Below are 18,686 nucleotides of genomic sequence, written 5' to 3'. Positions count from 1 at the left end.
CATGGCTTCAGCTCTGAAGAGGCACGGTGCACCCACAACAACCACTGAATTCAGTGCAAGTCCTGAGCACCCCTGTGAGCTTGGCCCAGGATTAGCAATCAGAGGGTCTGATTCACCTCTCACTTCCCACAGTGCAAATACGGAGCAGCGCCACTGACCTCACTGCTGTCAAACGGGTCTAAATGACGGGAAAAGCCGGGCCGAGAAGTTTTGCAAAGGCCAGAGACATTCCTGCTGAACATCTCTGCCCAGCAAAGGGAGCTGGCTGACACTAACGGTGCTGCCCTTTGGTGTCTGTCTGACAATTATTCTATTTTATTGTATTGCTGAGGGCTGGGCTGCAAACACACCAATTTAATGACAACTTCAATTCTTCTGGTAAGAGGAACAACACTTTCTGCCTCAGTTGCCGCCAGGGAGATGGAAGCCGTTATTCAAGAAAAAGCCCAGGTGGAGAATTAAGTGTATAGTTCACTTTATGGTGAAATGATTTAGAAGAAAACTCTGGCCTTAATTCCCCCCTTTGTTGTATAAAAGAAAATAACCCGAATAGCAGCTACATCTCCCCACACTCCACTGACAGCGAGACGACTTTGTGGTGCTGTCAGATCCGCATTTGGGTCTCAGTCGATGGTGTGTAACAGCACAGGTGGCTGGACACTTTCCTGATGGGACCAATCCCCTAGTGCTACAGGCAAAACTACATTTGAAACTGCTAATATATGATGCAAGAAGCTCACGCTTGCATTCCCAGTGCTCCCCCACCCCCCAATTGACTTTCAGTCTGGGCAAGCAACAATTGCAAAACTAGGCTCAGATTATTCTGATTTCATTCTCACTCACTTCAGCAGTGGAAGGTCTCATGTTTTCAGGCTTATGAATATGCACACACACACACACACACACGCGCGCGCGCACACACACACACACACACACACACACACACACACACACACACACTCTCTCTCTCTCTCTCTCTCTCTCTCTCTCTCTCTCTCTCTCTCTCTCTCTCTATGTTGGGACAATTGTATTGCCATCACAGTAACCTCCAGAATTTCTTTCTTCTCCAGTACCTGAAGAATCCATGAACAAACAGAAGCAGCATCATACAAAATACATTGAACTGCAGGGAACAGCCTCAGAAAGACATGATGAGGATGGTATCAGAGGGGTAGCCGTGTTAGTCTGGATCTGTAAAAGCAGCAAAGAGTCCTGTAGCACCTTATAGACTAACAGACGTTTTGGAGCATGAGCTTTCATGGGTGAATAACCACTTTGTCGGATGATGAGGATGGTTTCCAGGGCTGTGATAATGGGCCAGGCTGCAGGACCTGGTGAAATCTGAAACCAAAGAAGAACCTAGGAGATAAATCCACTCCTGGTGAAAGAAGACCCAGCACCCTCGCCGATATTAGACTATGGAGACTATATGAGGTGGGGAGAGACTCCCAGAGCAGAATCTTCATAATGCAGCCCCTGCTAGACAGGAACCCTATGTGTCTGTACAGCTCCTAGCACAATGGGGCCCTGACCAGGTTAAGGCCCCTAGGTGCTATCACAGTATCAGTGTTAAATACTAATACTAGAAATACCTTTCCTGGGCCATAAGCTGGAGGGGAAGGAAGATGCTCAAAGCCCCGCAGAGCCCTGACCCGGACGACAGGCCGTACAAGTGCACCGAGTGCGAGAAGTGCTTCCGGCAGAAGAAGATCCTCAAAGCGCACCAGAGCATCCACACCGGAGAGAAACCGCACACGTGCGCCGAGTGCGGAAAGAGCTTCCGGCAGAAGAACAACCTCCGGAAGCACCAGTGGATCCACACCGGCCAGACACCCCACCAGTGCGCCGAGTGCGGGAAGCGCTTCAGCGAGAAGCAGCGCCTGCGGAAGCACCAGAAGACGCACACGGGGGAGACGCCGTATGCCTGCGCCGAGTGCGGCACGCGCTTCAGCCACAAGCATAACCTGAAAACTCACCAGCGGGTGCACACCGGCGAGACGCCCTACAAGTGCCCCGAGTGCGAGAAAGGCTTCAAGCAGCAGAACCACCTCATCAGCCACCTGCGCACCCACCGGGAGGCGAAGCTCCACAGGTGCACCCAGTGTGACAGGTTCTTCAGGAAGAAGGCCAACCTGCTGAAGCACCAGGAGAGCCACGCGGGGGACAGGCCCTACCACTGCAAGGACTGCGGGAAGACCTTCAAGCAGAACAACCACCTGGTGAGTCACCAGAGGACCCACGCCGCAGGCAGCCTCTACATATGCACTGAGTGTGGGAAGAGCTACAGCCAGTGGGCGCATCTCACCGCTCACGAGCGGGCCCACGCCGGGGAGGGCCGGCTGACCTGCAGCGAGTGCCGGTGAGGGCTGCGCACACACAGTCTCAGAACACACGGAGGAGAGGCCATCAGTAGGACTGAGCGTGGTACAGCTTCATGGAGCAGATGACTAAGAAAAGACCCGGAAAATCAACACTTCACCCATTTAGATGAGATGCTTTTGTTCTGAGTTCGTACAATGCCCACCACAGTGAGCTCTGGTCCATAGCTAGGGTCATAGGCACTGCGGTAATACAAATAATAAATCATAATATACACAGCGGTGAATAGGAAAGCTTCACTGTGAAACCAATAGGATGGTACGTGGCAGAGAATCATCCACGCAGGAGAGGGACTCTATAGGTGTGATAATTACTAGACAATTTCAGCAATAAATCTAATCTTAGTAGGACAGATGACTCTCCAGAGGAGAGATGCTATGTGCATTATGTGGAAATCAGAGTAGCAAGAAGTGTGCTGTTAGACTAGATCCATGGAGTTGGACAGAGTGTCACTAATGAGGCCTCTGTGCCCCTGCAGATTGCTGGCAGGGAGAATGAGTATTGTTTTGTTAAGTATTTCTGCACAGTGCATCATGAGACAAGATGGCTACATGCGGCATTGTATGTAGTTACATGATGGTCATTTTGTTATTGTCAGAATAACCATCAGGTTTACACACAATTGTTGATCGGTTTTCCAGTTAACAGCCTCTGTTTTCCTTTCTTGTTTATTCAGGAGTTTCTTGGTTTGCCCCAGTATGTTTCCATTTGCATGACTTTCCAGCCCATCCTTTTAAAATCACAGCGTCTGTTCCCCATGGATAAAGTTCTGCCTTCTGTTTTTCCCTCAAAGATACTGAATTCAATTCCTTGTGGTGTCTGTTTTATGGAAAAACAAGGGGAATGAGTGAAAATTGCAAACATGAGATTCTGCAGAGACCAACGTATTATGTGCCTAGTTCACCCCACTGGAACATGGATCAGTGCTGCACAGGTCGAGATCCAATCAGGGAATTCTTGTTATCCAGAAGTCTGGGCTTCTGGTGAGACATGGTCTATGATGGACACAGCTATGACATGATGTGGCTTCTCCTGTCTTTCTAGGCCCTGATCCCGGGAACATGCTCATGTTTAACCTTCAGCACATGAGCTGCCCCTTTGAAGTCAGTGGGACGATTCACCGGCTTAAAGCCAAGCACTTGTGTAAGTGTTTGAAGGATCAGGGCTCTAATTTGTAAATATATTTTTTCCTTTCTGAGACTAGAAGCCAAATTTGAGCCTGGGAAGGGGAACAGAAACAAAGGGGTGAATTTTTAACTGTCCTAGCAAAGAACAGGGTGAACAATAGTTGGAGGTGAGTCATTTAAACTCAAGGGCTATTAAAGGGCTCATTGAGCTGTAGCTATTGCAGAACAATCCCAGCATCAGAGAAAAGATTAATCAATTTTTAGGGCAATAGGGACCATTCAACCATCCAGTTGCTGAGAGAATTTCACCCAGTTACCCTTGTCCTGAGCCCACGCATGTTTTCAAGGAAGACAGACCATCCTGATTTGAAGTATCAAAGAATAGTGAAACCACCACTTCTCTGGGTAACTTGTTCTAGTGTTAAAAATTTGTGTCTCATTTCTCATTTGAATTTGTCTGGCCTCTGCTTCCAGCCATTAGTTCTTGTGACGACTTTCTCTGTTGGATTAAAGAGCCCACTAGTACCCGGTATTTTCTCCCCAGTAAGGTATTTCCAGGCTGTAACCACGTCAGCTGTCCGTCTTCTTTGTGATAAATTAAACAGACTGAGCTCCTTAACGCTCTTGTGAGAAGGCATTTTCTCCAGCTCCTGAGAACCATTTTTATGGTTCGTTTCTGCACCATCTCCAATCCTTTTTAAAATGTCAGTACCAAAATTGGACACACTATTCCAGCACCGGTCTCACCGATGCTGTGAACAGAGGTAAAAATTACCTCTCGACTTCTACTCACTGCTCCCCTGTTTATCGAAGGATCACAATCATCCCGTCAGGCCTACTTTTCCTGGGGTAGGCTCTGGCAGGCAGGCTCCCTAGTCAATACCTGGCCCTAGCCAGATTTCTCTGGCTCACAGACTGAGAGCTGGAGGTCTGCTCTTCCTCCCATCCAAAGGTCCATCCATAGCTGAGCTGGGCTTTCCCCCGGTAATCTCCCCGTGCTAGTCCAACACCTATTGCAGGGCTGAGTGGGCCCACAGCAGCTCATTAACGCTCTCCAGCCAGCATGGGGCATGTAAACCCCATCGCACCTGCATTCCCTGTTCCCGGCTCTATGACCTCACGTGGGTAGTTACCAAAGATGTATTCATCAAATATAGATATAAAATCCCTTCAAATTTCCACCCTTTCTTCTTTGATAATCCAACACTGCTACAAAATCACCCCAAATGTTTTAATTTATCAAATATGGACATAAAATCCCCTCAGATTTTGATCTGTTTCACTGTCATTACCAAATATCAATATCAATGGTATTTTAGATTTTTTGCCATTATCCAATTCTCAAATACAGATAGAAAATTTCCTCAGATTTTGGCCCTTTTAATTCTATACTACTATTAAGTCACTTCAGCTGTTGCTACTTCTCTTAACAATTTTATTGAATACTCTTAGATTTCCCATTTGCTCTTTCTAATTATTTAATATTGATATAGAATCTCCTCACCCTGCACCAGTTTCCATCAGATTATTGAACAGTGATTAAAATCTCAGATTATGCCACTTTTCATCCAATTTTCAAATATTGACATAAAAACCCTTAAATGTTCCCTCTCTCTGTTTTCGAAGAATGATTTAAAACAGCCCTCAGATATTGCCGCTTGCCACTAAATATCAAATACTGATTTTAAAAGCCTCAAATTTTTCCCATTTTCTCCCCAGTTCTCAAATGTTGTTATAAAATCCCCTTATGCTTTGCCTCTTCTCTCTAATTATTAAGTATTTATATAAAATCACCTCTGTTGTCTATCTAATTTTCAAATACAAATATAAGACTTGGGGTTTCCCATCCTGTCTAACTGCAGCAACGTCTCTTTGTTTTGGAGGGAAACTGCTGCCCTGAGTTTTTCACTCAGATGGGCCCGAACATAAGAACATAAGAATGGCCATACAGGGTCAGAGTAAAGGTCCATCCAGCCCAGCATCCTCTCTCCTGATAGTGGTCAATGCCAGGTGCCCCAGAGGGAGTGAACCTAACAGGCAATGATCAAGTGATCTCCCTCCTGCCATCCATCTCCACCCTCTGACAAACAGAGGCTGGGGGCACCATTCCTTACCCAGCCTGGCTAATAGCCATTAATGGACTTAACCTCCATGAATTTATCCAGTTCCCTTTTAAACGCTGTTATAGTCCCAGCCTTCACAACCTCCTCAGTAAGGAGTTCCACAAGCTGACTGTGCGCTGCCTGAAGAAGAACTTCCTTTTATTTGTTTTAAACCTGCTGCCCATTAATTTCATTTGGTGACCCCTAGCTCTTGCTTTGGATTAACTGCTCTGACGGGCTGACACCAAAATACTGGTAGGAGTGAGATTGGAACCCAGGGCTACCAAGAGCCAGGCACTTTCTATGACTCTCATGCACTGGGCACCGTGTCATGTCAGCCGCAGCCTGGCGGGGCCCTTGCACACTCAGCCGGGCCGTGGGCAGCAGCTGCAGTTCCTGTTCCTGGGGCTCCCTGCACTGGATTTGAGGCAGCCAAGTGGGCTCATTGCCTCTCAGCGTGCTCTGCCGCCTCGCTCTCTGGCCCTTGGGGAGGAGGTGTAGCAATGGTAGTGGAAGACGATAAGCAGGGAGGACTGGAGATCAAGAGAGAGAAGAGAAGATGGCTGGAGAACAGTGAGAAAATGGGGCAGGGCAGAGTGAGGGAGGCTGCCCCAGGTCTCCCATTCCCTCAACAAACACCTGGTTCCCACTGCCCCCTAACAACCCCCCAGCCTCTCCCTTCCAACACACACTGCCCTTGCCAGGCTCTGCCATTGGCCTGAAAATCTCTAAGCTCATCTCTCCTCCCCCCACCACCCACAATCTGTAACCATCACCCCCTGGGATTGCTCTGACACAGCCCGGCTGCATGGCAGTGCCCCGGGGGCACCTCTAATCAGGCCAGTGCTGTGAGCTCATATGACTCAAATGGCCGGAGGGGTCTGATACAGCCCTGTGCCAACCAGCTCCAACACTCCACGCTCCTGCTGGGGTCCCCAGATGCCCTGTCTAACTCCTCACAGTCACACTGCCCCTTGCTGGCCCACAACTGCTCAGCAAAATCACCACAAATCCCTCTTCCACGCTCCTCCCACCTCAGCAGCCCCTGGCTCTCCTTAGTACCACCCCCTATCAGCTCCCCAAGCACCCCTGGTTCCCCTCCAGTTCCTGCCTATCCCAAACCTGCTCCCCCTGCTCAGGGGTTCCCTGACTTGGAATCAGTGACAATCGGTCACCGGTGTCACACGTGGGGCTGCACCAGATTTTGCAGCTATGGGAACTGAGAGCACTGGGCCCAGCTCTGCTCTCTGTGATAGCAGTGTAAATCCAGAGTAACCCCACTCACGGCACTGGAGTGACTCCAGGTTTACACCAATGTGCCTGGGAGTGGAGTTTTGGCTCATCTTCTGGGCAGGTGGCATGTGTTTGAATCCCAGCCCCTGAACCTAGGGCAACCCTTGTCCCTTTCGCTCCAGGCCAGAGAAACTTTAATCATGGGACTGGGCCCATTGGACTGTGTTTCAAAATAGGAGTAAAATCCTCATCGTTCAAACGATTTAAATTCTTGTATCTCCCTGTACATGCTATGGGGCCAGCATCATTACAGCAATACTGGTGGCTGAATTGGGATTATTTATGAGGTTAGACAAAACCACTGTGGTGGGCTGGGGTGGGAAAAGCTACTTTGACCAACCCTTGAGAGTCTGCGCTTCAGCAGAATTTCCGAGACAGTTGTTTTCAGAATAGTTCCTCTGTTAGAAAGGTAAAATCAAGAGCACAGAAAGCTCCTATTTCAACAAAGCTGGAAAAACAGCAGGGCCAGAGTTCACAAGCTCAAAAACAGTAGAGAGAAAGCGTCATATGTAAATAGATTTTTTTAAAATTAACAATGTTTGTAGTAGCCGCCACTCCCTGAAGGTTGCTGTATTGGCCTGTTAATGCACAACACAGTTGGTTACAAGCATTCAAACTCCATGTACCTGAGCCAAGTACTGTATTAAAAAACCAATAAAATCCACCTTGTTGTGTATTAATGCTGAGTCTTGACCTATTCACCATACTGCATGGGCTGATACTAACAAACTCAGGCAGACTGGACTCTCAGGGGCCTATTATTAATCCAATTACTTGTTTGGCGAGAGACAGGTTGTTTCTTACTAATGATCTTTTCTTCTGAGTACAGCAGATGATGCTGTGTTGAATGGAAAACAAAACAAAAATCAGCATAAAACTTGAAAGAACAGCTGAAAGATGATACAGTCTGAAATAGATATGAGAGAGAGGTTTGCAGAGCTGTGTAGTTGGAGAGCCTATGTCAAGTCAAAAATAAGAGGAATTACACCAAATATCAAACCAGATAAATCTATTTTAGCAAACTCTAACATGACACAAGAATCCAGGACAAAGAGCCAAAAGCTTCATAATTCTGGGCAGAGAGACCAGACCAGAGAACAACAACATAAATATACTGCAGAACTAAAGACACAATCATATTCCTCACTCCGTGGATTATCCAAACGGAAGAGAAACCATTCAAGAGCTCTGAGTGTGGGAAAATCTTCAACCCGAAATGAAATCAAAACACACAGGGCAAGTCACGCAGGGAAAAAAAAGCCATAAACACGTACAGAATAATGGGGGAAAGCAACATATCAACTAGGAACTGGTCTGAAATTTTCCAGCTGGACAACTGTCAGGTAGAATACATTGATTCAACTAAATGAACATATTGATTTCATCAAACATTTCAGTTAAACTTTATCCAAATGTTTTGTTTTGATTAGGTCAAAGCACTTTATTTCAATAAGAAAAATTATATTATTCATTATGTTACATCATGATCTGATATTTGAATACAGTGGAAACAAAGTGCTTTGATATGGTTGTTTCAACATTTCCCAAACAACCCTGGATCTGAAGCCGGCAGCCCCGGCTCTGAAATATTCCTGATACTCGGCTCTTATGTGAAACCGATCTCAGATCTCTGCAAGGCCTTTCTAATTGTGCCCCCTCATGTGAGGTGTGCTGAGCTGAGCCACAGCCTGGTACCCTGAGCATCCTGCTCAGCCCTGAGCAGCCCCTGGCATGGACCAGACACTGACCTAGGCTGCAGTGGCCAGCCAAGATCTCCGCACCTAGTTCCCACGTGCAGGGCTGCTGGGAAATGTAGTGTTTTTTTTTTTACATCAGCGATCAAGAGAGAGAAGAGGAAACTGCAGCAATCGCGTGCGACAGCAATTGCTGCCAGGAGGCGGCACCGTGCGAGCAAGCCCCGAATGTGGAGCGAGGGATGGAGCCCAGAGCGCCTGGCGCTGCCCGAAGGCTGGGCTTGAATGTGCTCACTCTGGGGTCATCCCTGCCATAGATCCATAGACCTGCCCTTACCTCCCAGCCTTCCCCTCCCTCTCCGTCCCTTTGGTCCCCCTTGCACTCAGGGCAGCCCTTGGGCCAGTCAGACACTGCCAGAGGCAGGAGTGGAAATAGGATCTCCTAACCCTGACAGAGAGGAGAGAGCTGGGAACTCACAGCTGTTACAATTCCAGCTTCATCAGGGAACCGGGCAGGAAAATGCCTGGTGGGATTTCAGCTCAGGTAGGACACTGACTTTCTTGTGTTTGCACCCGAACCAGAATGACACAGAGGACTGAACGACGGGCTCTGTCTAGGGAACTGAGCTAAAATCTCTTCCACGTGTAACCTGCCTTTAAGGAAACAGCTGCATTCCAGGAGAGCTTTCTGCAGGGGACCGGGAGGCGCAGGGATGGGGAATGGGCTGTAGACATATTTTAGCTCTAGGTTGCTAATTAAATCCAGACCAAGGTGGTGGTGCCTGAAGGTTGCTGTCATTATGGGTTCTGGGGATCTCAGTGCAGGTCACAAAGGATGGGGGTGGGGTCCTCCTTCCCAAGCCTACCATCACAACTGGCCCATCGCAACAGAGCTGCCGTAGACTGAACAATGGCTCTCAACCTTTCCACACTACTGTCCCCCTGGCAGGAGTCTGATTTGTCTAGCGCACCCCCAAGTTTCACCTCACTTGAAAATGACTTGCTCACAAAATCAGACATAAAAACAGACGTGTCACAGCCACACTGTTGATGAAACATTGCTGACTTTCTCCTTTTTACCACACAATTATAAAATAAATCAATTGCAATATAATATTGTACTTACATTTCAGTGTAGAATATACCGAGCAGTATAAACAAGTCATTGTCTGTATGAAGTTTTAGTTTGTACTGACTTCGCTAGTGCTTTTTGTGTAACCTGCTGTAAAACCAGGCAAATCTCTAGATGAGCTGACGTACCCTCTGGAAGACCTCTGCGCCCCCCAGGGGTACGCGTCCCCCTGGTTGAGAGTCACTGGAATCGATCATGGAGAGTCCCCTGCAGCAGGCAGATTCCCTGCAGTTCATAGTTCAGGCATGTGGGGTGGCCCCTGTGGGAAGCGGAGTCTGCTGCTGTACCCGTCACTGGATAAATCCAGGTTTCAGTCTCTGGAGATGGCAGGCGGGCGCCTTTCACAAGCAATAGTGGATATAAGCAGCTGCCTTCTATCCCACACACTTGGGCACACAGAATTTTGCTGCCAATATAGATTGTTTGCTACTCCGGGCAATGGAAACATCACTGACAAATATTTCTGTACAGCACAAGGGACCTACTGTCTAATCGCACAAACCTAAACACCCTTGTCTGCCCCTGCCTCACCCTTTTCCCGAGGCCCCACCCCCCACTCACTCCATTCCCCCCCCCATTGCTCACTCTCCCACACCCTCACTCACTTTAACCAGGCTGGGGCGGGGGTTGGGGTGCAGGCTCTGGGCTGGGGCATGGGGCTGATGGGTTTGGAGTGTGGGAGGGGCTCAGGGCTGAGGCAGGAAGTTGGGGTGCCGGACGGGGGTGCGGGATCTGGAAGGGAGTCTGGGTCAGGAGGGAGCTCAGGGCTGGGGCGGGGGTCCGGGCTCTAGGGGGGAGTTTGGGTCAAGAGGGGGCTCAGGGCTGGAGAAGGGGTGCAGGAGGGGGTGTGGGCTCTGGAGGGAGTTTGGGTGTGGGAGGAGATTCAGGGCTGGGGCCGCCAGGGATTGAGGAGTGGGAGGGGGTTAGGGGTGCAGGCTCCAGCTGGGTGGCACTTACCTTGGGCAGCTCCCGGAAGTGGCTGGCCTATCTGGCTCCTAGGCTCAGAGGCAACCAGGTGACTCTGCGCACTGTCCCTGCCTGCAGGCACTGCCCCCGCCGCTCCCATTGGCCACGATTCCTGGCCAATAGGAGCTGCGGAGTCAGCACTTGAGGCGGTGTCACGGAGTCACCGGGCGATGCTCTGGAACTGCTCCCTACCAAGCCAGGCAGGACTTTGGGGAGCCTCCTCTCCCTTGGAGCAGACTTGTTCAGGGCAAGAAGCTCTCACGGCTTCACCTCCTGGGTCTCTCCTTGGAGCATTCAGCATCCTCTGCCCCTCCGTGCGCTTCCCACAGCGAGCCCACCCAGGCGGGATCCTGGGGGAGCCACAGGGTCCTGCACCCCCTGTGACGAACTGGGAAAGTTCTTAATGTTTTCTCTGAGTACTGTGTTGGTGCCTCAGTGTCCCCATGTCAGTTCTTAAGTCTCTGGCAGAGCCAAGGGCCAGTGCACCTAAATGCCTGACCCTCTGTCTCCTAGCAACTGATGGCCTGGGCCCCTCCCCTGCAAAGGTGCCAGCTGAAGGTGTTGGAGACAAAGGGATCAGGTGACCTCCTGGCCCGGGAAAGGAGCTGAGCAGAGAGGAGGGGCTGGGAGGGGTTGTGAGTCTGGAGCTGGCTGGGGTCGAGGGTGGAGGGCAGACCTGGGGGTCTGGCTCACTGGCCCCAGAATGGACCCAGCCGAGGGGTCCGGTTCGCTGTATCTACAAGCTCTGTTTTAGACCCTGTTCCTGTCATCGAATAAACCTCTGTTTTACTGGCTGGCTGAGAGTCACGTCTGACTGCAAAGTGGGGGTGCAGAACCCGGTGGCTTCCCCAGGACCCCGCTGGGGTGGACTCGCTGTGGGAAGCACACGGAGGGGCAGATGCTGAATGCTCCAAGGAGAGACCCAGGAGGTGAAGCTGTGTGAGCTTCTTGCCCTGAACAAGTCTGCTCCAATGTAGAGGAGGCTCCCCAAAGTCCTGACTGGCTTGGTGGGGAGCAGTTCCAGAGCATCGCCCGGTGACTCCGTGACACCCCCACTTTGCAGTCAGACGTGACTCTCAGCCAGCCAGTAACACAGAGGTTTATTCGATGACAGGAACAGGGTCTAAAACAGAGCTTGTAGATACAGCGAACCGGACCCCTCGGCTGGGTCCATTCTGGGGGGCAGTGAGCCAGACCCCCAGGTCTGCCCTCCACCCTTGACCCCAGCCAGCTCCAGACTAACGACCCCTCCCAGCCCCTTTCCCGGGCCAGGAGGTCACCTGATCCCTTTGTCTCCAACACCTTCAGCTGGCACCTTTGCAGAGGAGGGGCCCAGGCCATCAGTTGCTAGGAGACAGAGTGTCAGGCATTTAGGTGCACTGGCCCTTTGCTCTGCCAGATACTTAAGAACTGCCATGGGGACACTGAGGCACCAACACAGTATTCAGAGAAAACATTAAGAACTTTCCCAGTTCGTCACAGGCGGGGACACCGCGCAGAGACCCCTGGCCATTCCTGCACCTAGGAGCTGGACGTGTAGGCCACTTCCGGGAGTTGCACAGTGCCAGGGTAGGTAGGGAGCCTGCCTTAGCCCTGCTGCACCGCCCACCAGACTTTTGGCCTATTAAAATCTCCCTGATGGCTTTCAATAGCCGCTGGGAGATTGAGGCTGATTCCAAGAGACTCCCAGCCAATCCAGGAGGGTTGGCAATCCTAGCTGCTGGTGCCAGCACTGCCTGGAATTTGTGTTCTCCAAGATGTAGCAGGCGTTTGAGGGAGAGATCAGGGATGTCAGGGTCTCCTAGTCTTGGGAAATACTAAACAAGAAATTTTTAACCTAACCGTAGTGTGATGCTCTTTGGGCTCTGCTGTGGCTTTTAATGCCACAGCATATAATGAGGCTAAAAGTGAGCTCACCATGAGCATGCATGTTCTAAGCTATAAACATGTTTGTATACTGTAGGAAGCCACTGCTTTTGCTTTAAGAAGTTTGGTTGGTTAATTGAAGAGGTGACAATGAGAGGTGGCTGAATTATGACACAAGGGAAATCTCTATACCCATTGGTCCAAATTACCACAGACTCTCAAACAATATACCCGAGAGGCAGCACTGTCAACGTAGCAATAACAGTGAAGAATAGACATTTTTGGAGACCCCACTGTGAATGAAAGTTTTCTGGATTATTTTGCATTTGACAATATCGCCATTGCTAGCAACAGAATAATTTGCTTTTTCCATTTTCATTACAGTGGGTAAAAGATCCACAAGTGGAAATTAGAGAAGAGAAACACCCTAAAAATATAAAGCAACTGGAGGAATGGGAGTTTGAGAGAGGAAGATACAAAGAGATGGTTTCTGAAGCAATGATAATGAAAGAAGCTAAAAGAGCTGGAGCAAACTGAGAAAGAAGAGGAAGCCAGCAGAAAACAAGCCAGAATATATTCACTGCTGGTGAAAGAAGTTTCAACAAACTCAGCAGCATTTTTAAGATTCCCAGTGCCCGTACACGCATATCTGGTACACATACAATAATCACACACATTAGACACCACAGAAAAAAACATATGAGTTTGGGGAAAAAACTCATGGAGGGTTCACAGAAATTACAGAACTGGCGAAATGATACAAAACATATTTTGGAAACTGGACGCTATTAATTTGGTTCCACGTTATTCCTGCAGTCACATTATTTGCTATTCACCAATATTTGAACAGCCATCAGGTATTTGTGAAAATGTCTGCACATCGCCAAAGTTTCATGAATTTTAACTCCAGTGATTATCTGTCCAAAGCTTCATCCTGGGAAATATATTTTTCATTATTTATTATGCATTATTTTTTTTATTTTAAGTGTTTCAACCATCCAGTCAGGGAGCAGAAACAATCCCATATGACCTAGGTGATCAGTCAAACCCCCATGAATAACGAATAGCAAATAACTTGTGGACAACCCATAGATTGAGATTTCTTTGCACAACCCCTCTGGTGAGTACATGCACTTTGCAAAGATGCTGCGGCACAGGAGAAAGGGCTGAACTCACAGCACAGCCCATTTGCAATGACCCATCATTCAGCCAACTCTAATAGATAATTCCCTGTATGTGGGCACACGAACAGCCACATCATGTTCCAAGCTGCCCAGGTTCTCTGTGGAGATGAGAAACCCTATAAATGCACCGAGTGTGGGAAAGGCTTTGGGCAGGAGAAGATCCTCCGAGAGCACCAGCGAATCCACACAGGCGAGAGGCCTCACAAATGCGCTCACTGCGGGAAAAGCTTCACCTGGAGCACCAGCCTGATCATGCACCAGCAGATCCACACAGGCAGCAAGCTGCACGCCTGCACCACATGCGAGAAGGGCTTCCAGAGGCGGCACAGCCTCCTGCAGCACCATCGGTGCACACCGGCGAAAAGCCGCACACCTGCGCCCACTGCGGCCGCAGCTTTGTGGAGAAGCAGGCGCTGAAGAAGCACGAGAGCATCCACACAGGGGAGACGCCCTTCACCTGCAGCAAGTGCGGGAAGAGCTTCCGGCAGAAGGGCAACCTGGTGTCACACGAGAGGAGCCACCTGGAGGAGAAGCCGCACCGATGCCCTGAGTGCGGGAAGTGCTTCCGGGAGCAGCGCTTCCTGGCCAACCACCAGCGCACTCACACCCAGGAGCGGCCCTACCAGTGCCCCCAGTGCCAGAAGAGCTTCAGTGCCAAGCAGGGGCTCCTCGTCCACCAGCGCCTGCACACCGGGGAGCGGCCCTTCCAGTGCCCCCTCTGCGGGAGGAGCTTCACCGAGAGGAAGAACCTCAACAAGCACCAGCGGACGCACAGCGGGGAGACCCCCTACACCTGCGGGGAGTGCGGGAACAGCTACACCCAGAAGTACAGCCTGAAGGTACACCAGCGAACGCACAGCGAGGAGACTTCCCACACCTGCAGCGAGTGTGGGGAGAGCTTCAAGCAAAGGAACCACCTGGTGAGCCACCAGCGGAGCCACAAAGCCGGGAGCCTCTACATCTGTGCCGAGTATGGGGAGAGCTACAGCCAGTGGGCGCATTTCACCGCCCATGAGAGAATCCACACCAGGCAGAGCCAGCCAGCGTGCACTGAATATCGGTAACAGAGGCTACGTATCTCAGAGCATGCCAAGGATCCAGACGAGAGCCCACATCCATACACGAGTTAAGGGCCCCGGCTAGGTATAGGGCATTAGCCAGAGCCATTCTGAACCAGAATGCTTCCCAGGCAGGCGTCAGAACGTCTGAACCTCCTTGTGTTTCCCTAAAAGCAGCAAAGAATCCTGTGGCACCTTATAGACTAAGGATTCTTTGCTGCTTTTACAGATCCAGACTAACACGGCTACCCCTCTGATACTTGTGTTTCCCTGTCTCTCTAAGGACCCAGTCCAGTCAACGGAAACCTTTCTGTTGACTTCAGTCTGGATTGGGTCTTGGTTGTGTAAACTGGGTAGAACTTGCCATAAACCATTTTACAAGCCAACTAGGTAACAGTGAAAAGCATCATGCAGCATTTACGTGGTCTCTAGACTTGCAAGCAATGTTCCCTCTAATTTTTGACAGGTCGTGTGCGCAAAAAAATTCTTCTGTGCAAATTTTTGTGAATCTGTGCAAATTTTTGTGCCATGTGCACAGAGTTTAGGATCTGTGTGCGGGCACACACGCGCACAGCTTAGAGGGAACAGTGCTTGCAGATACTTGTAAACATCAGTTAATTAAATCAGGCAGAATCCTAGTCTAGGATGCTGTGTAGGTCAATCAGTTTGTAACACAGCCTGTAGGGGCTGGGGATCCATTTGGAAGTTGTGTTCACGCCTTCCTGGGACGATTTTATTTCAGAAGAGCTCTGTCTAAAATGTTGTCCCTCTCGGGCAAGCAGGACCAAAGAAACTGGCTCAAAACACAGAGAATGCTTCGCAGAGCCAATCCTGCTCCCACTGAAGTCCATGGAGAATTTGCAATCGAGGCCTTTATGTTTGCTGACTGCACACAATGCATTTAGAGTAGAAATTGCAAACTTTAAAGGGAAGTGATTCCATTTCTAAGGCACTTACCTCATGCAAGAAACATTTGTGTCTTGACATCTGATGCTGATGTCGTAAACAAAGCTAGAGCTGGGGCAGAGAAGATCTTTAAGCTGCAACTTTCACTGGGTTTAGCTGAGCGGGAAAGGCTGGATCCCCTGGCAGCAAACATAAAACCAGCACCTTCAGAAAACGACAGTTGGTGAAAGAACTTCTGGGGATCCTGGCAAGGATGGACCCATGACAGGCATCACTAACCTCCCTACTGGGTATACTTGAAGACTTAAATTTAAAAAGCTAATGCCCTCAAGGGGCAGGCAGTTTGAGACGGGCAACAAACCCAGACACACAGACTACACTGTACAAAAACCCACCAGCCACAACTAACAGAGATTCCTCCAATAACACAATGTTGTTAATGTATGATTGGCTCCTAGAGAAAAGCCTGGGCTCCAGATTCTCGCTGATCGTGAGTGGATGCTGGTATTCCAGTGGGGAAGGAAGCACCCAGTCCCACCTATTTCATGGAAGAGTTTGAAGGGGACTTGCTGAATTTAGCTACCAAAATTCACCCTTTGCATGTAGAGAAATACCACGTGTATGCATCACTTGCTGGAGGTGCAGGTCTTGGTGAGACATTTATCAATGACGCTGCTGGACACGAGGGAAGGGACCAAGTTCTGGCAGCCATTGGGCAGCAGAAAGATTAGCTCAAAGCACATGCTAAGATGTTCATTCTTCCAGATTTAAGTACAACCACAGCAAATGGAAGCAAAGAATGTCACGCTGTGAAGCAGAAGTCCTGTGGGTGAGGCCACAAGCGTTTCCATTCTGTTTCCTGCCAATGCATGGGTAATTCTTAACAAGTCCTTTACCTGTTGGAACATTGGGTGATGAAATTGGGTGCTGAGAAACATCACACAAGGCAATGCCAGAGAAGAAGAGGGTTTGAAAGGTGACCCGGGAGATGAATGAGCTGTAACTGTGCCATTTGGATGACTAACACTCAGGCTGTGAATGCAGGCTTTCTTAGAATTTATTACTGTTATTTATTATTTGCATAATGTCAGCAGGTGCTGAGCAGTTTATGGACAGGGGTAAAGGAAATGCTTCGCTTCATTGATTTTACAGTTTAAAGTTCCTGTCTACTATATGGTCCTTAATGCACAAACATTAAAATCAGCACTAAGAGTTGTTGATGTCTGTTCCTTACCATTTAATTGTGTTGAGCTAGAAGCTACTCAACCTATTATTTTGTAGAAATATATAACACAGAATTCTCTTTAAATGTGGTACTGATTTTCAAATGTGGTAAGGAGAGTGATCCTGACAATTAAGGTCTGTAACTCATAGCCCTAGTAAAAACAGTAAAACATATTAAGGGAGAAAAAATCACTCATCAGCCACAAGGAACAGAATCATGAGCAATAATGAGCATGGGTTAATTATTATGAGGAATAGTTAGGCACAGAGAATATGTTTGGCATTGCACAAGACAGAAATCAGTTGTCTACAATTAATCCTAACTTGAGGTGCTGATGATTGTAAGGCAAATGTAGAAAAGATGAGATGTATTAGGAGATTCTCTGTGAAAAGAATAAAATTTGCTGCATAAACACAACTGGCATTTTAACAGAACGGCAAATTAGTGGGTAGAGTGACTGCAATAAATCAGAAATGTGAAATATATTTGGATTTTAGTCAAATATTTGATTATGTGACTCACAAAATTTTCTTTGAAAAGTTAATTAATATTGGTTTGGATTGAAAACCGGCTGGAAGACCAGTCAATCTAACCTATCTATGTTCTTAATATGGTTCCCATCACTGGGTTATTTTCACAAAGAGTAATCAGAAATGGTCATGTAACCAGTTATAGGGAGGTGTCTCACAGGCTTTAGAGTAACTGGTGAGAGGTCCTGTTTTAACATCTCAGTCAATGACCTGAAAGAGGAGGTGACCAGCACACAAATGAAATCTGCACATGATACTAAATCGGAAGGAGTTGCAAACATCAGACAAGACCTGGAAATAATCTCGAGGGTCCTAGTGGCATTAGAGACCTGGGCAGAAAATAACTAAATTAAGATCAACTTGGAAAAAAGCAGAACATGTCAGGGAAAGTAACCAGAATCTCATGTAGACAGTGGGGAAGGAAACACCTGGGAAGCAGAAATGGCTGGAATGGACCTAGGTGGTGGTCCAGTGAGGATGGAGCTCGGCTGTTCTCCGTGGTACCCAATGACAGAACAAGGAGCAATGGTCTCAAGTTGCAGTGGGGGAGGTCTAGATTGGATATTAGGAAACACTATTTCACTAGGAGCGTGGTGAAGCACTGGAATGGGTTCCCTAGGGAGGTGGTGGAATGTCCTCCCTTAGAGGTTTTTAAGGTCAGGCTTGACAAAGCCCTGGCTGGAATGATTTAGTTGGGGTTGGTCCTGCTTTGAGCAGGGGGTTGGACTAGATACCTCCTGAGGTCTCTTCCAACCCAGATATTCTATGATTCCAGGTCTGCAAATTAGATGCATGATGTGGCAGCAAAAAGTTTTGTCCCGTGTGCTGTCATTAGCACTGGTTTTCAAAAATCAAATGAGAAGAAAATTCCAAAAAAGTGACCAGCACATCAGTTATCGAAGCATTTCCTATTGGTCCTTGAAGAGTTCCTGTTACAATTTTGAAATGGGCTGGAAAGTTCTGGGATAGAGCATAACGGTCCATGGCCACATGTCCATAGACGCCACCACGACCAACTCAGCTGCACTCCTGCAGCAGTGGGGCTCTCAAACTCAGGAACACAGGAATGGCCCTGAGAACACAATAGCAGCGAGGCTTCTCCCCCTCCCTGGCTCCAGACACACACTAAAGGGCAATGGTGCACAGACCTGCTAGCCTGATACTGCAATTCTCACCTGTGAGCTGAGGCTGGGGAATTTCTTTCTAGACAGTTAAGTGGTTAGA

The 18,686-nt window shown here is 48.7% G+C and overlaps 2 protein-coding genes across 2 annotated transcripts in view; both read left to right on the top strand.

Annotated features, from left to right (window-relative positions):
• Positions 1-18,686, top strand: part of LOC115645299 (gastrula zinc finger protein XlCGF8.2DB-like) — a 30,206-nt gene that overhangs the window by 911 nt on the left and 10,609 nt on the right. Inside the window, exons 2-3 of the mRNA XM_030549729.1 lie at positions 1,071-4,334; positions 18,274-18,277. Coding sequence (XP_030405589.1) covers positions 1,626-2,363 — 738 coding nt within the window. The 5' untranslated portion in view covers positions 1,071-1,625 and the 3' untranslated portion in view covers positions 2,364-4,334; positions 18,274-18,277. The remainder of the gene's footprint in view (positions 1-1,070; positions 4,335-18,273; positions 18,278-18,686) is intronic.
• Positions 13,819-14,807, top strand: LOC115647262 (gastrula zinc finger protein XlCGF7.1-like). Its single transcript, XM_030554168.1, is given in 2 exon segments — positions 13,819-14,089; positions 14,092-14,807. Coding segments are annotated over 2 exon segments (987 nt in total).

The sequence above is a fragment of the Gopherus evgoodei genome, chromosome 2 (genome assembly GCF_007399415.2).
Source record: "Gopherus evgoodei ecotype Sinaloan lineage chromosome 2, rGopEvg1_v1.p, whole genome shotgun sequence".
NCBI lineage: Eukaryota > Metazoa > Chordata > Testudines > Testudinidae > Gopherus > Gopherus evgoodei.
This window is presented reverse-complemented; position numbering and strand designations above follow the sequence as displayed.